General features: G+C 59.7%; 1 protein-coding gene and 1 long non-coding RNA gene across 54 annotated transcripts in view; one reads left to right on the forward strand and one right to left on the reverse strand.

Annotated features, from left to right (window-relative positions):
• Nucleotides 1–387: 387 nt before the first annotated feature.
• LRRFIP1 (LRR binding FLII interacting protein 1) overlaps nt 388–24521 on the reverse strand; it is a 129223-nt gene continuing 105089 nt past the window's right edge. For 14 of the 50 annotated variants that reach the window (XM_070069981.2, XM_089328843.1, XM_089328845.1 and 11 more), the window contains 7 exons: nt 23891–23962; nt 22289–22459; nt 20078–20170; nt 18573–18665; nt 17523–17615; nt 15618–15744; nt 10305–13450 (listed from right to left, as the gene is read on the reverse strand). In XM_070069981.2, coding sequence (XP_069926082.2) covers nt 11847–13450; nt 15618–15744; nt 17523–17615; nt 18573–18665; nt 20078–20170; nt 22289–22459; nt 23891–23962 — 2253 coding nt within the window. In that variant the 3' untranslated portion in view covers nt 10305–11846. Of the gene's footprint in view, nt 1111–1972; nt 2078–2990; nt 3071–4441; nt 4560–6508; nt 6559–6676; nt 6817–10304; nt 13451–15617; nt 15745–17522; nt 17616–18572; nt 18666–20077; nt 20171–22288; nt 22460–23890; nt 23963–24521 lie in introns of those variants that run through there. The other 36 variants (XM_070069992.2, XM_070069991.2, XM_089328852.1 and 33 more) reach the window with 10 other exon arrangements.
• LOC149127240 (uncharacterized) lies at nt 15751–19370 on the forward strand. Of its 4 annotated transcripts, none has more exons than XR_016231329.1 (4): nt 15751–17320; nt 17455–17654; nt 18612–18695; nt 18822–19370. It is a non-coding gene; the product is annotated as an uncharacterized LOC149127240 (long non-coding RNA). The 4 variants fall into 4 exon arrangements; XR_016231330.1 differs by having other exon boundaries at nt 18826–19370; XR_016231327.1 differs by lacking the exons at nt 15751–17320; nt 17455–17654 and adding an exon at nt 17663–17962.

Here is a 24521-nt window from a genome sequence, read left to right on the forward strand (position 1 = left end):
CTGGGCCCAGCCAGCAGCCAGGCCCCCGGCCCCTGCCCTGACCGCGTCCCTGCTGTCTCCACGCTGGGCCCAGCCAGCAGCCAGGCCCCGGCCCCTGCCCTGACCGCGTCCCTGTTGTCTCCACGCTGGGCCCAGTGAGCACTGGGCCCCCGGCCCCTGCCCCGACCCCGTCCCTGCCGTCTCTGCGCCGAGCTCTGGCCTCCGTTTACCTTTTATCCTGAGTGCACCGATTCTGTGAATAGCCTTAAAAAAAAAAGGGAAAGAAAAGCCTGATCCGATATACTTAAAAAGAAACTAAAATAATGACCCAAACACATAGAACAAGTGACGTGGAACTCAAGATTGTCCTACTCCGTGGGAAAAAAACTGTACGCCACCCCGCCGAGGTCTGGTAAGGTTTCATTTTTAATTTTTCCAACAGTACATTCTTTAAAAGAAGTCAACAACTTCAACTCCATACGAGGGTTCGAGAACGCCAGTGGAAAGCTGTCCTAGTGAAGCTACCGCCCAACTTCCCTGGAAGTCTCCTGGGGACGGGAGGGACGCAAAAACCCTATAAAAGCGTCGTGAGCTGCCCGGGAGAGTCTGCTTAAGGCCACTTTATGTCTAGACCGCCCTTGCTCCCAGCGACAGCGTCTGGCTTGGTAATGGCTTGTGGTTCCACAGTGTTTCGCACGGAAAGCGCAGACGAGGAGACACTGCCGCAGTCGCTCGGATGGTGGATTCTGCCACCGCGGGGGTCCCCGCACGGCGACACCGCGCGCTGCGGCAAGACACGTGCACACACGGCGAGTCCGCCTCGCGCGCGGTTCTGGGTCGCACCCTCCTGCAGGTCAGAGGGTGCTGCGCCGGCGGCCCAGGGCGCCCCTCGCGCTGGCTGCTGGGGCTCCCTCGGGTGACCCGGGGGCGCGGGCTCTGCTCTCGGGAGGCAGGGAGCACCTGCGGCCGGTGCGCACGCGCATGCGCGGGGGTCCCGCAGCGGCCTGGCCCAGCCCACGCTCACTGCTGCGACAAGAGCGCGCTGCGGTTGGCTTTCATCTTCTCCAGCCGCTTCACCAGGTGGCCGTTGCTGACCTCGAGTTCTTCTGTTTTATCCAGGGCGGAACGCAGCTGGGACAGAGGGGAAAGGCGGTGAGCTCTGGGGGCCGGGGGGGGGGGGCGGGGGCTGTAGGAGAGGCAGAGGTGCAGGTGCCCCTGGTGGGATACGCAGCACGCGGCTGCAGTGGATCCCAGGCTGAGTCTAAGGTGCCTCGCTGGGGTCCTACCCCACTCTCAGAGGCGGGAGCAAGCCCTCTGCAGGTCAGGCCTGGAGACTAAGTAATCCTCTGGGTGGCCCTGAGCGAGCTCAGGAGTGAGAAACAAGAGAGTTGGACCCCCCAGGCTCGAACCTGCGGCGTTTGTCAGATACGAGCACAGGTCAACCGCGTTGGCAACGTGGAAAGAGGTGGGGCTGCGATGAGCGGCTGTGCCCGCCACCGCCCCCGAGGTGTGGACATCGCCCCTGAGGTGTGGACAGCGGTTGAATGGTCAGTTAAGATGCCCAGCAGGTGGCCTGAGAACAGCTCAGCTTCCCCAGGCACTCAGCCCTGCCCCCCTCCCCCGGCTGTCTCCAGCTGGCTGGAGCCCCTTTATCCTGGTTGTCCCCGCAGAGCCCCTTTCTCCTGGTTGTCCCCACAGGCTCACCCGGCAGGACCCAAGGCACCTGGAGCTAAGAGGCCTGGCTTCTCCTTTGTCTCAGTAATTAACGATCCGCAGGGACCAGTGTGAACCCACGGCTGAACTGACTGATGGCAGCCAGGGCGCTGTCCCTGAGCCCCCGTGGGCTGATGTGTGATTCCCGGGGTGGGGGTGGGGGCTGGATGATTTGACGGTGCTGGGCCTGGTGGTGGCCACCTGTGCTAAATCCCCCCTCTGGTGTGTCCTCTCCGGGGACGCCTTGGCCCCTGTCCCCCAGAACAGCCTCAGGATTTACCTCTCGTTGGAGCTTCCGCTTCTCTGCCTTGAGTTCATCTTCTAGTTTTTCTGCGTTTTCAGCGGCAGACTTGTAGCGCGACACTTGACTCTCTAACCTGATCACCTGGAGGGAGGGAGCCACAGGAGTGACCGCACAGGCCTGTCCTCCTTCCCCCAGCTTCGCCCCGATCACGACACAGCCTGGGGACCGAGCCACAGGGACTCCCTGCTCTCACAGCCCAGCCCGCGAGGGTCTCCTGTGTCTGCTCTCTCCTGTCCCTCCATGGCACTGCTGTCAGTAAAGGGGACGTGGAGGCACGAGGCACCAGGAGGCAGTGGCTCTGGGCTGGCCTTCCCCGGCCAGGGTTCTGAGACACAAGGCAGCAGCAGTGGGCACTGGGGTTCTGCGACCAACGCCACGCCTTGCCCAGCCTAGCGCTGCCTAGGCCAGCCACGCTCATGTTTGTTTCCATAAAAATTCCAACATTCCAGCCGCCATAGTCACACAGACTGCCCAAGGACAAAGCGTGCCGGTGGCCGGAGGGCCCGGGGTCTGGAGCCAGGAGTGCCCGCCTGCCTGGGGAGCAGGGCTGAGACCTCCTCAGAGCCCCCCTACCTGGGGAGCAGGGCTGGGACCCTCCTCAGAGCCCCCCTACCTGGGGAGCAGGGCTGGGACCCTCAGAGGGCCCCCCCTACCTGGGGAGCAGAGCTGGGACCCCCGGGGAGAGCATGCCCCAGTGAGAAGTGCTTTTTAAGTACCTGAATCGTTTTTCAAGAACAACATTTTCTAAGAACTCCCGGCCACACTGGCCACGCCCGAGGGCCAGCAGCTGCCACAGCAGCGCAGTCCTAACCTCACCCCCACTCCTGGTCCCTCCGCAGGGAACTCCTGGGGCGGGAGGGCTGGCTGCCTGCGCGTAGCCCCCTGGGGACCCTCTGTCTGCCCTCAGCCTGGCCCTTCGGGGTATTTTTAGCAAGGGACATGTCAGATAGTCATCAGCCGAGCCGCCTGCCGTGCCTGAACGCGTCCCACGTACATTTTGTTCTAATGCCGTTATCTCTTGCTCGGATTTTGCAAGTTTAAATTTGAGGTCGCTGATCTGTCTGTTGGCATCCCCTAAAGGTTGGGAGAGAAGGAACACATGGTGAGCTCGGGGCTTCTGACATGTTGAAGCAGCACCGCTCCCTGGGAACCGAGCCCCTGCTTCAGGGTCTCCGGCAAAGCTGACAGTTCTGACCCGGGCGCCACAGCTTGCGAGGGCTGAGGACAGAAGGCGCTGTCCCGGACTCCAGGCCGGGAAAGGGGGTCTGGGCCCGGGCCCGACAGTGCCTGTGAGCAGAGACCAGCAGCGGCAGGGGCCGGGAGATGGTGTACACTAGCCTCCCTTGGGCCGGATTTGCCGCACAGCGGGTGAAGCTGCCGCCTGTGATGCTGGCATCCGACAGGCGCCGGTTCCAGTGCCGGCTGCTCCACTTCCGTTCCAGCTCCCTGTTGATGCGACTGGGAAAGTGGTGGAGACAGCCCAATCCATGGGCCCCTGCACCCACGTGGGAGACCTGGATGGAGTTCCAGGCTCCTGGCTTCGGCCTGGCCCAGCCCCAGCCACTGTGGCCGTTTGGGGAGTGAACAAGCAGACGGAAGACCTCTCTCTCCCTTCCAAATAAATACATAAATCTTTTTTTAAAAAAGTAAGTTAATTAACCCCCTTCAGCCCATTTTTAGCTTGCTGCCTGCACCATCGCAGGATTGCCGCCGGAGCGCCCAGCAGTCAGCCTGGTCCTCCAGGCAGGGTGGTGACCTGAGGCACACTTGGGGCCCCCCGTTCTGCTTCCCGGCCGGGGACACCCTGGTTCTGCCCCTGCACATCCTCGCTCGGCCCCTTCATGGGCATCTCTGTGCTTCTGTGGTCAAGGGCTCTGGGGACAGGCAGGGGAGGACCAGCCACATGCTGCCCAGCAGGGGAGGACCAGCCACATGCTGCCCAGCAGGGGAGGACCAGCCACGTGCCACCCAGCAGGGGAGGAGCGGCCACGTGCGGCCCAGCAGGGGAGGAGCGGCCACGTGCGGCCCAGCAGGGGAGGAGCGGCCACGTGCGGCCCAGCAGGGGAGGACCGGCCATGTGCGGCCCAGCAGGGGAGGACTGGCCACGTGCCGCCCAGCAGGGGAGGACCGGCCACGTGCTGCCCAGCAGGGGAGGAGCGGCCACGTGCCGCCAGCAGGGGAGGAGCGGCCACATGCCGCCCAGCAGGGGAGGAGCGGCCACATGCCGCCCAGGAGGGGAGGACCGGCCACGTGCCGCCCAGGAGGGGAGGACCAGCCACGTGCCGCCCAGGAGGGGAGGACCAGCCACGTGCCAGCCAGCAGGGGAGGACCAGCCACGTGCGGCCCAGCAGGGGAGGACTGGCCACGTGCGGCCCGGCTGTTTCCCCAGCACAGGCCGAGAAGAGCAGGCGGGAGGGTCTCGCTTCCCCCGGAGCTGCCGTTTACTTTGAAGGTCCAGGACGTGTGCGTCCGCCCCGTTCTCCAAGACGCTGTCCTCCGAGCGCAGGGCGTCCGGCTTGCCGTTCTTCTGCTTCTCCTCCAGCTGCCCTTTGAGCCTCTTAACCTGAAAATCCCACCGGGAAAGCGAGAGTGAGCGGCGGAGCGCAGAGCCCATCGGAAAGGGAAAGTAAACCACGCCCCCGCAGGTCTGATCCCGTCCCTAGGGTTCCAGGCACAGGGGACGCCTGAGTCGGCACACAGGAGTGTGGTAGAAGGTTCCACTCCCCGCACACCACCTTCCAGATGTGGAGTCGCTCCCCCATAATAAGGAATACGGGAGGCCAGCGCTGTGGTGCAGTAGGCTAATCCTCCGCCTGCGGTGCCAGCATCCCATATGGACGCCGGTTCTAGTCCCAGCTGCTCCACTTCCAATCCAGCTCTCTGCTGTGGCCTGGGAAGGCAGTGGAGGATGGCCCAAGTGCTTGGACCCCCCCACCCGCGTGGGAGACCAGGAGGAGGCTCCAGGCTCCTGACTTCGGATCGGCGCAGCTCTGGCCATTGCGGCCATCTGGGGAGTGAACCAATGGAAGGAAGACCTCTCTCTGTCTCTCCCTTTCACTGTCTGTAATTCTACCTCTCAAATAAATCAAAAATAATAATAAAAAATAAATAAATGTAAGTAAAAGCCTCCTGCCTATCGGGATTCTTCTTGGGAAGTCGCAGGGGATCTGGGGAATGAAAATGAGTTATTTTCATAGTTAATATATTTTCATATATTTTTACAGTATCAGGCATGAGTAGTTTTGCACCTTTGGGTGAAAAGTTGTTCAAAGTTGAAGGACTTCCTGGACTCGCAGAGAGCCCACGTCAGCTGCCTCAGACGTCTTGTTGGGGTTAGCAAGTCAGCGTGCTACTTTACTCCCTGGGAACCAGGAGCCGCTCGGAGAAGTGCTGGGGTGAAACCCCCAGCAAAGCCGTGCGCTCTCTCAGAGCTGTGGCTTTGCTCAGAGGCGGCCGCCAGCCCCCGCGGGAACGCACCGGGAATCAGGCACAGCCACGGTGGCCCCAGTGCCCGCCCAGGGCTTTTCCCGCGTGACTCCCTCTCCAGGGGACATTCTCGAGGGTGGGCCCCTGCCTGCCTTCCCCACACGTGCGAGCACATAGACCCCTACTGAACACGAGCCGCTGTGTGCTGTTTGGGGAGCATGGAGTTACCACGGACGCGCGTTTCTCACAGACCACGGGCCCGGGGAGAGCCCCCTCCCACGCTGTCCCGTGCTTTGTCCCACTTCGAGAGCATCTCCATCAGAAGTTTGAGAGTTGTTGGGGCCGGCGCTGTGGCTCACTTGGTTAATCCTCCGCCTGCGGTGCCGGCATCCCATATGGGTACCAGGTTCTAGTTCCGGTTGCCCCTCTTCCAGGCCAGCTCTCTGCTGTGGCCTGGGAGGGCAGTGGAGGATGGCCCAAATGCTTGGGCCCTGCACCCACATGGGAGACCAGGAGAAGCACCTGGCTCCTGGCATAGCTCTGGCCATAGCGGCCATTTGGGGGATGAACCAACAGAAGGAAGCCCTTTCTCTCTGTCTCTCTCTCACTGTCTAACTCTATCTGTCAAATAAAAAAAAATAAGTTTGAGAGTCGCACAAGCGTATGAGGAAAATGTGAGAACTGAGGCTCTGTGGAATGACAGGGACAGCACGGAGGTCTGGGAGAGGACGGCGAGAGAAGCCGGGTCAGGACCCCCGGGGTCAGGGACAGCCAGGAAACACCTGCCGGCCGGGTGCTGGCGGCGGAGGGAGCGGGGCCGACTGCTCGCGTGGCCCGGCCGAGGCCTCCTGGTCCCCCGTAGCGAGCAGCTCCACAGCACGTGCCGAAGGCAGCTCTCCAGCCTGGCAGACGCCCGCGCCAGGCCTGCTAGGCCTTGGGATGCCCTGGTGGCTCGTTTCTGCAAATACTGGCTGACTCGCTGATTACTTCCAGGCACGGCACACTCAGGGGTTTGCCGAGAAGGAAGAGGTGGCGATGGGAGTGTCGTGGGTCCAGGAATCCGTAAAGTAGCAAAAAGCTCGTTACCTGTTCCAGTAAGCATTCCCGTTCCTCCACAAGCTTTTTCAACCTGACATCTAAAGAAACCAGAAAGACACGGTTTAGGTGACTCAGCGGAGCACGCCGTTCACGCGTGGCTGGATGGGGAGGGGGTGCCGCGGTTAGTGAGATGGAGGATGAGGGTGATGCACGTACCATGGTGAATGAGGCCACAGACAGCACTGGGGGCTCAGCCTCCCAGACATGCTTCTCGTCAGGAGCAGCGTCCGGCTGCATGCAAACGGGCTAGTCTTCTACCTTAGGGCGGCATGCAAGAACGCTACGGCCACACCACACTGCAACACAAGACCTCGCAGGCTTCACAGCCCAGCACCGTTAGCAAGGGACCGACACGCCGACCCGTCGTGATGTGAGCGCCTTCCCTTCCACACCCGCGTCCCCGAGGCACCGCCCTCAGTTCTCACACCCGCGATGTCAGAGCTGACTACATGTTTGCAAGTCAGACATCCACGGGCAACACATTTGCTAACTCGGTTATCCAACGCTGGTGTTTTAGGTTTCTGTAACTGCTTGGCCCCAGACAGAAGGGGTGCATATACACAAGTCTCAGGACACCCCCACCTATCTCTTGGCAGGGCCTCAGGTACTGCGATCTTCCCAGAGTCACCGGGGGGAGCCCAAGGTCTGGGGTAGATCCCACATCAGTTTAAAGGCATGTGACGATGATGATGGCGACACCAGCGCGCCCTGCACAACTGCTCTGTGCCAAGTACTGTTCTAGCAACTTCCGTGACCTGAGCCTGTCCAGCCCTGGTAGCCTCCAGGTGGGCAAACCCTTCCAGGACAGATGAGGACCAGGGCCCAGGAAGGTTTGGCAACTTCCCTGCGGGCTCCCAGCGGGTCTCAGGGCTGCTCCCCGAGCACTCTGCTCTGCTGACTTTCCCAGATCTGCGCCGGTACCTCCGAGCAGAACCCTGACCCCGGCCAAGGGCCCTGACCCCGGCCAAGGGCTCTGACCCCGGCATGGGGCTCTCAACCCCTGAGGCCACTGCTCTCCTGCAGGATTGCTCCAATTCCTCGTGGAGTAAAAATCACCTTTGATGAGCCACGCAAGAGGAAGACAATTCATATCAAATGCATCTCGTTCTCATTTTTCCATGCAGCATTATAACCCAAGTTACATGCCTCCTCTGATCTTTCCTGCAAAGACCCTCAGCTGCCATTCTGAAAGGCACAGTGACACAGTAAAGACACCGGAGAAAGTTGAACATAACATAAACCTAGGACCCTCTGAATGCCACTTTAATGTGCACACGGCTCGATAGCTTCTGACAGAGGTTTTGTTCTTTCCCTTCCATAAATCCACTCGACACTGAAACAAATGTTTTTGTGGTTATAAGCCCTGTTTTAGCCAATGCCACTTTCCGTTTCATCTTGTATATTTTACACTCCTACGTAAACTACACTGAATGCAACAGAAAGTGATCTTGAAGCTGGGGTTATGTGTATGACACTCTTATCGGGGGACATCAAATGTCCCAGATGGCTGGCAGAAAATTCACGTTACGGTGTAGCAACCGCGGCAGTGAGGTGAATAAAATAGCCTGACCTCCAGCCACACCGAACGCATGCGAAAAACAGAGAGAAGTGGGACTTTTAAGGAAGAGAAAGTTTTTCAAACTTGGAGAATAAAACTACACAGCTTTAAGAAAGTGGGAAAAAGAAAGAAGCAAGGTATTTGATAGGAAGACGGTGAGAGGACTGCGTTTTACAGTCTAACTTACAGGCCGGCAGCACAGTGCTGGTACTGGGAGACGTATTTAACAGCACTGGAAACCCAGGGCTGCCTCAGTGGCGCGGTGGGCTGTGCGGTCTGAGAGGCCCAGGTATAAAGAACTGTGACTATGCAACTGAGGTTGGGGGCTACAGACATCACACGCAGAATCCCGATAAACTTCCCGTGGGCATTTCACGGACCCCTGAAGTAGGAGAGAGAGGAGTGAGGCCTTCTAGAGAGTGCTGGGGGTGGCCAGTCCCGGGCTGCCGGCGCCATCCCCGGCCAGCAGACGCCCTCAGGCTGACCCCTCAGCGAGCCCGACTTCTCCGAGGGTCTTTCCCGGAGCTGAGGCTCGCTGCCGGCTCCGAGGCAGCTCCGCACCCCAACTCCCAGCAGCAGGCGAGGCGCGGCGAGGTGAGCGGCACCTTTCAGGAGCGGATCGTCCATCCTCTGTCCACCCCGGGGGAGCCTCTCCCGTCACTCCCCAGGAAGGTGCTGACCGCCTTCTTCCTCGGCCCCCTCCTTGCACTAGCAGCTCAGCCTCCCCCCAGGCCAGCCTCCCGCCCACACGTGGCACACGTGGCACATGTGCCTTCTTCCAGGGCCAAGTGGGACACTCCCAGCCACTCACATCTGGAGATCTAAGAGGGGTGGCAGACTGGGAGGAGGAGAAAGAGGCTTTTTTTCTCTTGAAAAACCAAGTTTTCTACACATACCAGGGTCCTTTAAAAAGTTCCTGGAAAAACTGAATTTTTAGAAGGGAAGGATTTTGCTGCAAGTTAATTTTGAAATCACATCTATGAGGGATCTTCAAAACATCTGTGGAAAATGCAAAAAGCGGACGTTTTAATTCCTCTTCCATGGAAGTACCCACGGACATCTCGTTCTTAAAAACCCTTTGATAAGGTTTATCACTTTCCGGCCTTTTGAATTTGAAAGTCTGTGACCTTTCCCCACTGCTACGTGGCCTGGAACTGCACCTGACGTGGGACACTTCTGAAGGGAGCCTTGTCTACCCCATGCACAGCAGCCGCGCCCGGGCCTGGGGCTTTCTGACTCAGGCTATCAGCGAGCCATGTCCTGAACGGTCTCGGTTGCTCCGGGACATGGTTAACAGGGAACCTCTCTAACCTTTTCCGAGTTGGAGTCTCCTGACACAGGAATCTCTAAATTGCCACACAGACTCCCATGCCTCCTAAACAGTCTCCCCACAGCAATCACCGTGCCGGGGCGGGGGGGGGGGTGTCACTACCCTGGCCGGGGTCCACGTGGGGGCTGCCGTCTGGGCTCTCGGTCCTTCTCCTCTGCTCGCCTCCTGGTTCTCAGCTGTCTGCTCCCTATTAGGGAGCTGGGTCCCACCTGCGTGTCCCCTGGCAGAGCCGCGTGCGCCCTACGGGACCAGAACCCTTGATCCATGCTGTGAATGAGGCTGCAGGGCGGCCAAGCCGAGGCCCTGAGACGTGAACAGTCCGGGAAGGGAGGGAAGGCCCGGACACGGGTGGCGGCTTCACCACCCAGTGGCTTTAGCTGTTGGGCCGCTTCCCAAGAGGGCTTTAAAAGCAGGAGCGAGAGCTGTTTTCCGATGTGCGTTCCAGTATAAACCAGCTTTGCTAAACTTAGACTCACAAACTCGCACCCCTCGAGGCCCTGCAGTGGCTGGGACAGGACTCCACTCACGTCTCTACTTATATGGCCTCGCGGAGACTCGGTCCCATTCTCTGCACTGCAGGACGCTTCGCAGAAATGGCCACGTCTGTGTGCCACGTTCAGCGTACTCTCCACACCATGCCATGCTTGCCATGGGATGCAGACTCTCCCCGCTGGGGTTCAGCAGGGCCCCCCCCATCACGGGAGAGGATGTGAGGGTGAGCTCACTGCTCCCAAGGGGGGCCCCGCCCTAGCTCCAGGCTGGCTCAGGATCCCGACAAGGGCACGGGCAGCGGGGCCTCGGTGGAAGCCCGGTGGGAGTGAGTGGGCCGGGAGGCGATAGCAGGTGCGCCCACAGGCAGAGTCGGCCCCGAGCAGCCCAAAGATGGAACCACAGGCTTGTGACACCATAAGATGCTTTTATTTCAATTACATTGTAACACGTAGGTCTGCCTCAAGCTTGATGGAGGTGTTGGTATTTTTGCACTCAATGATATCTTGTAACAGTGATATGAGTTTACACAATCTCAGACGATGTCACACCGTTCACAATCGACATCCTTGTGTGATTGCATATTTTACAATGATTTTTTATTTACCTATACAATTACTTGATTTTTTAAATGCTTCTTTATATAGAAAATATATATTTTCTGTAGGCAGATTGAAACAATTTTGCAATAAGAATATACTGAGAAATAACAAATAAAAATATTTATACCAGGATACCACAAGAGATTCAACTCTTCAGAATGTCCTATAATGGTCAAACGAGTCTGCATGGGAACAAGTAAGCTACTGCGTGGCTCTTCTGAACAGTGATCAGACTGCAACAGAGGGAGGCTTGGTCGTAAAGGTTAAACACATTTCAAAGCGGCTGCTCCCACCCAATACTGCAGCAGGAAGTGCAGTTTCAGTATATGTCGCTTCCAAAAAGCCCTGCAAGCATTCTTGGCATAGAGTGAACCTGGTGCACCGTCACGAAGAGCGTTTAGAACAGCCTGCCAGGCAGACTCGGGTTCTCAGGGAGGAGTGGGTCGGAGGTAGAGGCGAGGGCCGTCTCCCTAGCACATCGGACATTCGCCAGCCCTGAGGTGCAAGTGTGCCCACGCAGGGACCTGCGTGCCGCTTGCTCATTCTTCTTGACATCAGACACCACACGGGTGGGAATGCACACATGAGACCAGATACAGAAGTAGACACATTTCCGTGGGTCCCTCCCCTTATTTAAATACCCATCCTACCCTCGACGCAGAAACCTAAGAATGCTATTTGGTCATCTGAGTCAGATGTAACATATTTGGTCACAGATACCCACATTCGTATCAGCGAAGGCAAGCGAGGGATCTTCTCACTTCAGGCTGGGATATGAGCAGAATGCGTTGTTGGATGCTCCTGGGATGATCTCAGTGAGGACCTGGACTGAAGCAAACACGCCCTGCTAACCTGGCCGATGACCGCGATGATCAAACACGCCCCTGCTAACCTGGCCGATGACCCCGATGATTGATACAAGCCTGCAGGTAACAGTCAGAGTAGCAGATAACTGGGGGTGACTGTCAGCCACCAGCAAGGGTGGGGACAGGTGGAGGTGACTGTCAGCCACCAGCGAGGGTGGGGACAGGTGGAGGTGACTGTCAGCCACCAGCGAGGGTGGGGGACAGGTGGAGGTGACTGTCAGCCACCAGCGAGGGTGGGGGACAGGTGGAGGTGACTGTCAGCCACCAGCGAGGGTGGGGGACAGGCGGAGGTGACTGTCAGCCACCAGCGAGGGTGGGGACAGGCGGAGGTGACTGTCAGCCACCAGCGAGGGTGGAGGTGACTGTCAGCCACCAGCGAGGGTGGAGGTGACTGTCAGCCACCAGCGAGGGTGGGGACGGGGCCCTGAGAATCAGATCGACTGTGCAAAAGTGCCAGGCCTGCCTCCGCCGTCCTGCCGGCTCAGGACAGGGCGCAGTCCTCTTTGCCTCTGCCCTTCTCGCTTCCTGCTCTCCCGTCCACTCTGCTTTCCACACTGAGGTCGCCCCCCTCTCCTGCTGAGGCGGACGGGTCATCGTCCTCCAGGCTCACGCTGTCTAAGGCCTCCCTGGCCGGCTGACTCGGCTGCTGGGGCATCTGCGAGCTGTCAGCGATGTCCGGGGAGGGAACGCTGTCGGTCCCGCCCCCGTTCTCTGGCTCTGGGGCCCGGCCTTGGGCAGCACCATTCTTCTTGGCGTCATCGTTTACAACACTTCCATCTGATTCTTTATCACTGCCGCTGGCGCCCGGGGACGGCACAGTGTCGTCACCGAGAGCAAATGTGTCTCCCTTGGCCACTGCGTCTCCGGCCTTTGCGTGGACTCCGTCACCCTCTTGGCTGCGTTTTCCGTCCGACTCAGTTTTAGGATTTCCTGGGCATTCAGTGTGTCCACCGCCTCCGGCCACGGCCGTCTGCTCTGGACTCTCTGTCGCCGCGTCCTGCGCTTCCGCAGCCGGGGCCTGGCTGCTGCACGTTCCCTGCTCTTCCGCAGCGGCCCCCGGCCCCTCCTCAGTGCCTGGCTGGGTATCTGCGGCTGCTGGAGACTTCTTCTTCTTGTTCTTCTTTTTCTTGTTCTTCGGCTTCTTCTGCAACGACTCCACTGCCTCTCGCTGCGGGTCGTTCTGGTCTTCATCGGGCTCTTTTGTATCTGGGGGGTCACTTCCGGCACCTGCCGTCTGAGGGCTGGGGGCTCCCTGCCGGGCGCTCTGGGCTGCTGGAGACTCAGGAGTGGGCTGGCCGTCTGGGGGGGTGGGGGCCTCGCCCGTCGTCTCTGCTTCCCCCTCCTCCTCTGTGCTGTTCCCCCTGCTGACTCCGGTGCCCTCAGCCGGGCCCTCCCGGGGCTCCACGACTTCCTGGGTGGCAGAGGCGCCCTCTGGACCACGCCCTGTGCCGGGGCCCGGCTCTCCGGGGCTGTCTGCCGCACATCCGTCACCAGGACTCTGAGCCTCCTCACTGCGCTCCGTGCCCGCGCGCCTGCTGTGAGTCACCCCCACTCCCGCCACGCTCTCTGCGTGGTCTCCACTTGGCTGCACGGTGTCTGCACCGCTCACCCTTCTGACTTCAGACGTCTGCGAAGCAACAGGCTCCTGACACGGTTTGGGACCAAACCCATCCGAGCTGTTTTCCAAATCCTCCGGTTCCTCTTGCTCCTGCGTTTCCACAGAATTTTCACTGTGGCTTTGGAGGTCCAGCCCACTCCCGGTGCCTGGGCCTCCGCTACCTGAATCCCTCGCACAGTCGGACGCGGCCAGGGACGGCCCAGAGCCAGCAGCCTGCTCTGGACTTTCCAGGGAAGAGGCGCTGCCCACCACTGGGCTCTGAGCCTCCTCGTCTTTGGCACTTTCTAGCGCTCCTAGGGACGGGGCACCGTGCTCCGCGGCTCTCCGGTCCTCCATGCTCTCGCCAGGACGTAACACCTCTCTGTCCACACTGTCCTCTACCGCGTCCTCCTTGTGCTGGGCTCGCTCAGCATTCTGCAACATCTCTCTTTTCCCCACATTCTCCACCTCCACTTCCTTGGCTCTCCCTAAAAGACCATCGAGAGAATTGAGGGGATCCTGTGATGTGCGACCACTTAGTATGCATCAAAACGCAAATACAGGTTCTGACTCCCACCCAACCCTGTTCCTGGAGAGAGAGAGACAGAGAGAGTCATCAGAGACCACGGGAAACAGGCGACTTTGCCAGCTGGGCGGCAGAGCAGCGGCGGCATTAGCACAGCTGTCGTCAGCAGAGGGTGCTACCGCGTGGCGAAGGCAGGTGTGGCCGCGTCCGTGTGAACCGGCTCCTAAAGGGGACGTGGGGCTTGTACAGCCAGGAAGCGCTCTGGATTGAGCAGCTCGACAACCCCCAAGCATGGGCTGGGGAAAGGACTCCAGGTCCCTTCTGAAGGCCCCTGACTGCCCACGCTTCCCCAGGTGTCGCTACCCTGCCTGCCCCACAGCCCTCAAAGTGGCTTTTAGGAACTCTGCCTCAAGGTCGACCTCAAGGACAACATCTTGAAATAGTTCATCCAAAAGAAATCCACCTTCCACCACCCCGCCGCTGTCTTCCTGGAAGGGCATCCCAGGCAGGTGCCCCACCCGGCGCTCCAGGCCCCGAGGGACAGGGAGAGTCCCAGCAGGTGGCAGCAGCTCCTGGTCGCCACCATGACGGCCACTTCGCTAAGTGAGGGATCATTCTCGGCCGGAGGGCACAGCACTGCTCTCGAGGGACAACGCCCCTGCACGTGGACACGGTGCTGCTGCAGGTCCAAGCTGGACCATCTACGACTCAGCCAACTGCACACTTAGCCCAGGCAAAACTGGAGACAATACTGGGATTCTTTGGAGAGTCAGGTTGACTTCACCCTTTAAAAAATCTATTATTACTGGATATGTTCTGTAATGCGTATTTTATATTAAGTAGCTATGCCTGTATAAATTAAGAGCAAATGTATGTGTTGGGAAGTTCCCAGTTTTCACTGATGGGACATGTGAACGAAAAACACACAGAGCCCACTCACAGAGCTGCTGTTTCTGATTTGCTAAGCATTCACAATGGCTGTCAAGATTTTTAAAATGTGTGTGGACCAGAGCAGCGAGATCAGACTCCTACACAGAAATTGATTCATCTTTTCTCAACAACTCTGACACGGTTACAAGAGCTGCGTGGTTCCGTGAGGGCGCAAAGGCAACGCACGACCTCCTCGGGACACGGTCCTGAATGCTGGGACCTCTATTTCCAAAATGTGACAGCTTCTGAATCAAAATTACAAGTCAGGGGCCCGGGCCTCGCTCCTCGTCTCAGCGTGAAACCTGCAAGGCAGCTGTCACAGTCACAAGGCCAAACCCGGGGGCTTAACCCAAAGTCGACTCTTGCGACAAACAAGCTGCCATGTGTGACCAGGTGGGTGCAGCCTGGCTCCCACTGGGAAGGCTCTCCCAGCACTGACTGCACCCATCACTGAGGGCCACCCGCCCACCCTGGGCGCGACGTGGGGCAGCAACCACGCCGCGCTCATCAACAAGCAGAGTGCAGGGTGCACAGGCACCTCGGGTCTCAAACTGCTGCGCGTGGGATGGGCAGGGCGGGCCTGCAGAAACGCCCGCTGGCCTTCCTGACGGCCTCTCTACTGACTTCTGACAGTGCTGGGCAGGGCAGGCCTGCAGAAACGCCCGCTGGCCTTCCCGACGGCCTCTCTACTGACTTCTGACAGTGCTGGGCAGGGCAGGCCTGCAGAAACGCCCGCTGGCCTTCCCAACGGCCTCTCTACTGACTTCTGACAGTGCTGGGCAGGGCGGGCCTGCAGAAACGCCCGCTGGCCTTCCCGACGGCCTCTCTACTGACTTCTGACAGGGCTGAAACACAGCAGGTTAGAAAGCCACAGCTGGCACCCGTCTGACGAAGGCTAAAGGGTCCCCTCCACACTGGCACTGAAGTTCAAGGCTGTCTTCCTGTGTTCACAGTCTCACTGGGCAGCTTTGAGAAGCAGAAGACGTGTTCTCGAGCCATGGGTGGTGAGCACTACAGAGACGCATGCCAGAGGGTGCATGGGCGGCCACGTCGCCGGGCGGGGTTACCGTGGCGTGACAGAACATGGCATGCCGTGCGGCTGTTAATGGATCAGTGACAATGACCTCGATGTCACTAACGCATGGAGGGTGGGTGGAGGCTGGTCAGGAAGGTGAGAGGGCCCAGGGCAGCACACTTACCTAGCGCCCCGTCCCCGGCCGACTGGAGGGCACCCATCTCTTCTTTTGTAGGGTGGCCAACGTTATTCGGAGGGTCTGGGGTCTCTCCGTTGGTAGCTGCTTCTGAATTTAGGATGATTCCATGTTTCTGTGGACAAAAACAGTCCTGTTGCTGTGCTCACTCTCAGGCGTTAGCTTAAGGAAACTCGTTCCTCGTGTGGAGGGCACGCAGACACGGGCGTGCTGGGGCCCAGGCGGCAACCTCCTGTCCACACCGTGCCTCAGGATGACTCCCTCCACGGGCGACTTCTCTCCCACGGGGCCCCACGCAGGACTTCACTGCTGGTGACAAGACCCTCTGGACAGACATCTCCTCACGGGAGGGGCGACGGCCCGGGGCTGCCACGGAGCGGATCCGGGCAGGTCACCCACTGGGGCCCTTGCACCGGAAAACCCGTGTTGGGTTCTTTAAAGGGAGAGACCCTCATACGTGTCCCGAGAGGTGGCTGAGATGTTTGGGACTTTCAGAAATCGTCTCACTCGCGCTGACACGCTGAAACCCGGCCACACGCTGCACCCAGGGCCCCCGCCCACTGCCCAGCACGAGCCCACCACCCCCTGCTGCCACGGCCCCTCCCTGAGCCTGAGGAGTCCCCGGCCCTGGACTCACAGCTGGGTGAGCAGCACCACGGCCAGGCCTGGCCCTTCCCTGACACCGCTCACAGCTCCAAGGGCGGCACCACGGCCAGGCCCGGCCCTTCCCTGACACCGCTCACAGCTCCGAGGGCGGCACCACGGCCAGGCCCGGCCCTTCCCTGACACCGCTCACAGCTCTGAGGGCGGCACCACGGCCAGCCCCGGCCCTTCCCTGACACCGCTCACAGCTCCGAGGGCGGCACCACGGCCAGGCCCGGCCCTTCCCTGACACCGCTCACAGCTCTGAGGGCGGCACCACGGCCAGGCCCGACCCTTCCCTGACACCGCTCACAGCTCTGAGGGCGGCACCACGGCCAGGCCCGACCCTTCCCTGACACCGCTCACAGCTCTGAGGGCGGCACCACGGCCAGGCCCGACCCTTCCCTGACACCGCTCACAGCTCCGAGGGCGGCACCGCGGCCAGGCCCGGCCCTTCCCTGACACCGCTCACAGCTCTGAGGGCGGCACCACGGCCAGGCCCGACCCTTCCCTGACACCGCTCACGGCTCCGAGGGTGGCACCATGGCCAGACCCAGCCCTTCCGTGACACCGCTCACGGCTCCGAGGGTGGCACCATGGCCAGACCCAGCCCTTCCGTGACACCGCTCACGGCTCCGAGGGCGGCACCACGGCCAGGCCCGGCCCTCCTTCCCCGACGCTGCTCACGGCTCCGAGGGCGGCCTCAGGCTGAGTCCTAGCCTTGGGTGCTCACCGCCCTGGCCCTGGCTCAGCATGCAAGCAGCACACCCTGGGACGCTTCTGCTGACCATCTGGGAATGTGCCCGAGGCCACACCTCTCCTGGCACTAGGGGCACTGCCCACTGTGCATGCAGCCAACAGCTGAAGATCCCTGGACACGGCCCACACGGGACACAGACCCTTCCTCCTCCGGTACTGCCTGGGTCTTGCCCCCACCACTTACCCAAGATGCTATTCAGCTGCAGACCCCCTTAAACGAGGCTTTAACACACACACACACAGATTCCTGACTCTGAGAATTTACTAATGAGCATGAGGAGAAAGTGCAGGTAATCTCGCGAGAAGTTCTTGGGGCTCAGGGCTGTTTTCAAGATCGGCTGAAGGCAGTGGGCACCCCTGCTAAAGGCACACTGACGGCACCAGCCCCATCCCTGTCCCCTGACCTAGGCTTTGCATCCAACAGAACTCCCATCATGCCGTGCACCTGACGTGGGAACCTGGCGCTTCCTACGGGGGACTTCGGCTCCGTACCTTCAGTGCCTCTTTGAGCGTGACTACTTCTTCTCTAAGGTCATCTCGTTCGCTCCGTATGGAGTCAAAGAACTCTTTCTGCCTCTCCAGTGCCTGAGCGGGCGGCAGAGGTGAGAGAGAGCGTTCGCACAGGTGAGCAGGTGGCTGGGAGGCGGCACTGGCAGACTCCCGATGCCGGGGCGCATGCACGCGCTCAGCTCCCGAGCTCACGCCACACAGGTGCCGTGCCGGCTCCCACGCGCTAGAGCACGCCAGCGCCCGCCTCTTCCCCTAGCTTCACGTGCGGCCTCACAGCAGGCGTCAGGGTGTCCACACAAGCAGCACATGCACCCATTAACAGAGGGGACGTAAGGGACAGGGAGGGATGCATGAGAACCCCCAGGGACAACTGGCTTAGCAATCGGATGCTGTTTACACCTGGACGCTCGGTGCTGTCGCAGGTAAGCCTCCCGTCCCGTGCTCCCGGTAAGCACATGCACCCTCGCTCCTTGGCGTGGGCCAGCTAAGCGGGAACCTGCTGTGACCGTGCCGTGACCAGCCGAAGCCCCGCCTGCACAACTCCAGGGCCCCTGGCAGGAGCCGCTAGTTTTTGGAAAACTGTCAGTCATTCTGTGGGTTCCTTCCTTCCTGTTTTCCCTCCTGCACGGACGTGGGTTGCCTCTCTCTGCTTGTGAGGGAGAGGGGTCTGGGGAGACCCTGACCGGGGAGAGTCCTCGGCAGGGGTGGGGGGAACCCACAGGGCATAGCCCGTGCAGCTTCCGCGAACCCTTTCGAGAAACACACCCAGGAAGCCCTGGGCAGGGAAGGGCGGGAAGTGGAACCCTGGGCCCCACAGACCTGCGCGGGCAGAGGGGGCAGCTACGGCCACACAGGCGGAAGCCCCGGGGCGGAAGTCAGCGTCAAGGTCTAGGTTAGAGCAATCTGGGTGTGTCCACTCCTTGTTAGCCGGGCGGCACGTGGGGTTCATGCGGCCCCGTGCAAGCGTCTGCGCCAAGCCCGGGCTCTTGCTAGGCAGCCCGCCCGTGTGAATCGGAGGCGCGTGGGTCCTACCCCTATCTTTTTGTCTTTCCACTCTATCGTCTCCTGAAGGTCAGAAATCTCCCTGAGAGAACTCGCCTGTTTCTGCTGCAGCTGTCGGATTTCCTGAGGAAAGGAAGAGAGAGGAGCGAGCAGGTGAAGGGGAAGCAGGAAGAGACCCCGCAGCGCGTCCCCCGCCCCGCGACCTCGGCCGCCAGCACCTGGGGTCCCTTCCTCCGAGAGCGTTTTTCCCTTTTCTTTTTTTTTTTCTTTTTTTGACAGGCAGAGTGGAGAGTGAGAGAGACAGAGAGAAAGGTCTTCCTTTTCTACTGGTTCACCCCCCCCAGTGGCCACTGCGGCTGGCACACTGTGGCCGGCGCACCGCACTGATCCGAAGCCAGGAGCCAGGTGCTTCTCCTGGTCTCCCATGGGGTGCAGGGCCCAAGCACTTGGGCCATCCTCCACTGCACTCCCAGGCCATAGCAGAGAGCTGGCCTGGAAGAGGGGCAACCAGGACAGAATCCGGGGCCCCGACCGGGACTAGAACCCGGTGTGCCGGCGCAGGCGGAGGATTAGCCTGTTGAGCCGTGGCGCCGGCTTCCCTTTTCCACTCCTGAAGAGAACCAGCCCGGGTGACAGTCTCTCCTAAAGGCGCCAGTGCGGGCCATGAATGAGTGACACATCAAAAGCCAGTCCTGATCCGTGTCCTGCTGCCACGGTACTAACCGGCTAAACACACCGGCCAGTTACTCGCTCACAGTTCCGGAAGGTGGCCATCGGCTGGGAGTCTCAGGGTTGAGAATCAGTGCTGTCTGCAGGCTCCGGGGGCCCTAAGTTCCGGCCCTTCCCAGCCTCGGGAACCCACCCATGTCACCCCAACCCCACCCCCGTGCTGCCACCTTGCCTACCTCTGCCATCCCCACTGCCCTCCCTCGCGATTCCACAGGCCACTCAGGTGAGCCAGGACGATCTCCCGCCCCAGTGCCCTGAGTTTGTTCCTACCTGAACAGTCCCCCTTTCCCCAGGGATAACACGTTCCCGTCCGTCCTGCACAGGGAGCTTCCCTGGGGAGTCAGCCCGAGCGCGCCCTTTTAAGCAGACAGCTGACTTCAGTCATTGCTACAGACCGAGCTGCGTTCCCCCAGGTTCACGTGGACTCCCGATCTGAGCTGCGTTCCCCCAGGGTCACGGGGACTCCTGATCTGAGCTGCGTTCCTCCAGGTTCACGGGGACTCCCCGATCTGAGCTGCGTTCCCCCAGGTTCATGGGGACTCCCCATCCACACTGTGACCACGCTGGGAGACAGAGTCTTTCGGAGGCAACCGAGGTTAGACAAGGTCGGAAGGAAGGGTGGGGCCCTGATCCCACAGCATTAGCGTCCCTACTGGGAGCCGGCGGGGAGCCGGCGCCCCACCACAGAAACCAGGCCCCTCTGGAGGCCCTGACTGGAGACCTCCTGCCGGTTGGAGCCGGGCCGTGTGTGTGGTGTTGCCAGCCTTAGCTGGGACAGACCTCCAAGCTCGGGGCCAGCGGCCTACCTCCAGCATGGCTTCTCTCTGCCTCAGCGCCTCCTTCACGTCGGCAAACTGGAACTGCAGGACGCTGTGGGCGTGCTTCTCCCGCTCGAACTCCTGGAGAGGAGGGAACAGCACCGAGCTGCAGGCCGCCGCACCTCGCCGGGGCCACACAGCAAGCGCGGTCGGGTGGGGGTGGCAAGCCAAGAGCCGGCAAAGCTGCGCCCCGCGTCTGGGGGCCCCCTGGGAGCTCAGCATGGGGCTCTCTCCTGCTGGGTCACAGGGGCAGCCTCTCTGCTGACGCTCTGGGACCCAGCCGACTGCCGGCAGCCTGGGGGGCCGCGGGGAGAGCCCCCCTGGATGGGGGCTGGTTGAGAAAGGACTTGGCCTTGGCTCTGGCCCGCCCTGCGGTCTCCCAGCAGTGCTGGGGCTGCCCTGTTGGCCTTGGGCCCTGTTCCACCACAACCACTCCGGTCCTCTGGAGTCAGACTTGGGGTTCCTGCCCTCCAGACGACACCTACGTGAAGGTGCCCTCCCACCTAGGCTGGGCTCAATCCGGCCCCGCGTGACCCCCGGAAGGTCCCTCCTCTCTCAGAGTGCGGCTGTCAGGAACTCTGAACAAAATTCCTCCCCAGTCTCTCAGTCCTGAAGCCGCACAGGAGGCCGAGATCTGTCCGTGGCAGCTTGGCTCCTGACCCTCGGGATGGAGGGGATCTGCCAGTGTTTTCTTAAAAGGACGGTGACACACACGAAGCTGTTGATGTCAGCATCTCTAGAAACTTGGGACAATATTCTAAGGTTTCGCAGACTAATTAAATTTTTAAAATATGAAAAACCAGTGCTCTTTGCTCCATAATACCCAGAGATCATCACCAAACCAGACTGTTTTTAATTTCAATGAACATTTGCTTCATACTGATCTCATTAACAACAAATTAATTCCAGTTGCTCTTAATGAAAGCTGCAACAAGGCTCCAGCCTCCTCCGAGCTTAATACAGATGTCTGAACCATGTCTTCCCAATCAGCAGAAAATAAAGGGAATGTAATTTTTTTAAAAGATTTATTTTATTTATTTGAAAGACAGAGTTACAGAGAGAGAGAGAGAGAGAGAGAGAGAGAGAGAGGTCTTCCATCCACTGGTTCACTCCCCAGTTGGCCACAAAGGCTGGAGCTGCGCCGATCCGAAGCCAGGAGCCAGGAGCTTCCTCTAGGTCTCCCACGTGGGTGCAGGGCCCAAGCACTTGGGCCATCTTCCTCTGCTTTCCCAGGCCACAGCAGAGAGCTGGATCGGAAGAGGAGCAGCTGGGACTCAAACCTGTGTCTATATGGGATGCCGGTGCTTCAGGCCAGTGCTTTAACCTGCTCCGCCACGGTGCCGGCCCCGGGAATGTAATATTTTAAAAAACTTTAATAGTTATGATCATGGTATTAAGAAATAATAAGGGGCTGGCGTTGTGGCATAGTGGTAAAGCCGCCACCTGCATGGCTGGCATGCCATTTGGGAGCTGGTTTGAGTCCTGGCTGCTCCTTTTCTGATCCAGCTCCCTGCTGTGGCCTGGGAAAGCAGTGGAAAATAGCCCAAGTCCTTGGGCCCCAGCACCCACGTGGGAGACCTGGGAGAGGCTCCTGGCTTCAGATTGGCACAGCTCTGGCCGCTGCTGCCAACTGGGGAGTGAACCAGCAGATGGAAGACCTCTCTCTCTCTCTCTCTCTCAGCCTCTCCTTCTCTCTGTGTAACTCTTTCAAATAAATAAACAAATCTTTAAAAAGAGAGATAATGAACGTGGGGGAATGTGTGTGAACTGGACAGTCCTGAGGCGTCTGTGCCTTCCCCAGGCACCCTGGTTCTCCCAGTGTATTCAGGGTGATGGTGATGATTTCAGCTCACACGTAAGACGCTACAGTTCTCCAGGAAAACCGTCTCTGCCTCCCATGTCGAAATTAGGCATTTCAACATTTCAAGTCCCTGGCAAAGAGCCTGGCATTCCTACTCTGAGGGGCTTACACTTGCTGGACAAGTGGAGAACACGTGTGTGTGCGTGCACGTGTGTACACATTTGCACACGTGTGAAGTTTTGGAGACTCCTCATGTGTGTGGATTTCAATTTTTCTGGCTCCAAAACAAACCCATCTTTCCATTCTATCTCCCCACGAACTCTGCGTGCCCGAGGGCGCTCGCGTCTGCACCGACGCCAGGGAGCGCGCGGCCGGCACGCCCGCCACGCCGGGCTCACCTTGCTCTTCTCCTCGTACTGCCGCCGGGACTCGGCCAGCTCCTCCTCGAGCTCCAGCAGCATGTCTTTGAGGGTGTCCACCTGGTACATGAAGTTCATCTTCTCGTTGTCCAGCTGGGCGTTGGACACCATGGCCTTCTTGTACTTCTCCTCCACCTCTGCCAGGGAGTCCTGCAGGGGGACGTGAAGGAAAGCTCAGTGGTGCCGAGGGAGAGCAAGGCCGGAGCAGCCCAGAGTGGGCTCTTTCCTGGAGCAAACGACCAGAAAGCAGCGCCCGGCGGGGGCCCCTTCCAACTCATCAGCTTCTCACTGCTCGGAAGCAGCTGCTGGCTGCGTGCAGGGGTGAGAGTAATTCAGAACGAGCCGGGTCTGGGCTCCAGGGTTCCGCAGCCAGACAATCTCCCCCTGCAGTGTGGCAGGGCTGTCGGCAGATTTCCGGAGTCACCGCCCAGGGTCCGTGACCTGGAGAGAGCAGTGAGTGACCCCTAATGCAGCTGAACACCTGCCCCTCTCAACAAGCCGCTGCCGGTCGACCTGCTGCGGCTTACGAACTGGGAAGAGATTACACTGTGGATTTCTGACCCGCAGGAAAGCTAAGCAAGCTACACAGCTCTCCCTGGGCGGGTCCTGCATGGCCACAGCCCACAGCCCAGCGCGTCCTGCAACACACGCACGGCAGTGCCCTCGGGTGGCTCATACCCCGACAGGTCCCAGAACAGCACTCGGGGGCAGGGCAGGCGGCGTCCTGGTACAAACCGCCCAGAGCTACGGCGGGAGGGGGAGCTGCGTGGTCGGGCCTCGGGTACGAGGAGGAGCCAGCACGGAGGCACTTGCCAAGCAGGGTGACAATGTCCAGTGGGACCAGCGGTTCCCAAGGGGTTCCACGGCCCCCTCTGTGCCTGAATGGGAGGTCAGGTAAAAGTTGTAATTACCTCCCTGTCAAGAGAGGTGACAAACAGGAAAATGATGAATTCGTCAAGCGACCCAAGCCACCTCTTCCGCTTGGTGCCCTCCGATACTGAACTCAGACTGCTTCTCTGGGGGTCTGGGGGGATGGGGAAGGAAGTGACCCATGCGTGCTGCAGGTGCCAGGAACACAGCCGCCCAGTACTCCCTGCCCCGTCAAGGAACGGGCGCTGCATTCCCGGTCGGCACAGCGAAGTAGCTCCTCGCCCCAGAGCAGGGTGCGAGCGCCCAGGGGAACCCACGATAACCACGTTCAGGTGCTGCTCTGTTGGCACGGTGGCCTGCCTTCGTGGGAGACAGCGGCTGTGCGAGAAGCCAGCCAGCTAAGAATACCTGTACGTAACCACCGTACACACAAGGAAGGGGCCGATGAGGGTCTGGTGTTCAGGCTGGGAAGGGCGGTGAGCACGGGACATGCACCAGGGAGCGTTAGTAACGGTTCCTAGCGGGGAGCTGCTGTTTTCAAGCCCGGGTTCAGAACTGCAGCCGGGAAAACACTGAGCGGCCCCGCGGCCCCGCGGGCTCCTGTGCGACCGGAGCCTCTTCAGGGCCCGCGTGCGCGTTCCCTGTGCTCTGCCGGGTCTTCTGAGAGTTAAGCCGGGTTAATACCACAAGCCCACACCTCCACGCTGGTACCTTCATCTCTTTCAAGCCCTGCATGTATTTGCCTTCTACGTCCTGAATCTGGTCCTTTAACTCATTGAGCTCCTGGGAAAACAGCACAAAAAAGGCAAAGGATGTCTGGGGAGAAGTGGACAGAGCACGCACATGCACACACACACATGCACACGCACATGCACACACACACATGCACACGCACACGCACACACACATGCACACACACACACAGACACACAGAAGCACACACACATGCACACACACATTCACACACACAGATGCACACACATTCACACACATGCACACACACGCACACACACATTCACACACACAGATGCACACACCCAGATTCACACACGCACACACACGCACACACACATGCACGCACCCACACACGCACCCACATGCACACACACAGATGCACACACGCACACATATGCATGCACACACACTTCTGGGTGGTTTCTGTTATTTGGGTAGTCTGAGTACTCATTTTATTAAATGCTAAGAGAAAATAAAATGCATTTCAATAGAACAAAGAGTAAGAAAGGTGCACCTCACGATATACAATTTTATAAAGTTTAGCTACATCTTGTATGATTTTACAGTTTTTAAAAACCAAGCAAAAGAGCTTCTGAAAGTGGGTGCC

Source organism: Oryctolagus cuniculus, chromosome 3, assembly GCF_051225735.1.
Source record: "Oryctolagus cuniculus isolate XC-2025 breed Fujian yellow rabbit chromosome 3, ASM5122573v1, whole genome shotgun sequence".
Lineage (NCBI taxonomy): Eukaryota > Metazoa > Chordata > Mammalia > Lagomorpha > Leporidae > Oryctolagus > Oryctolagus cuniculus.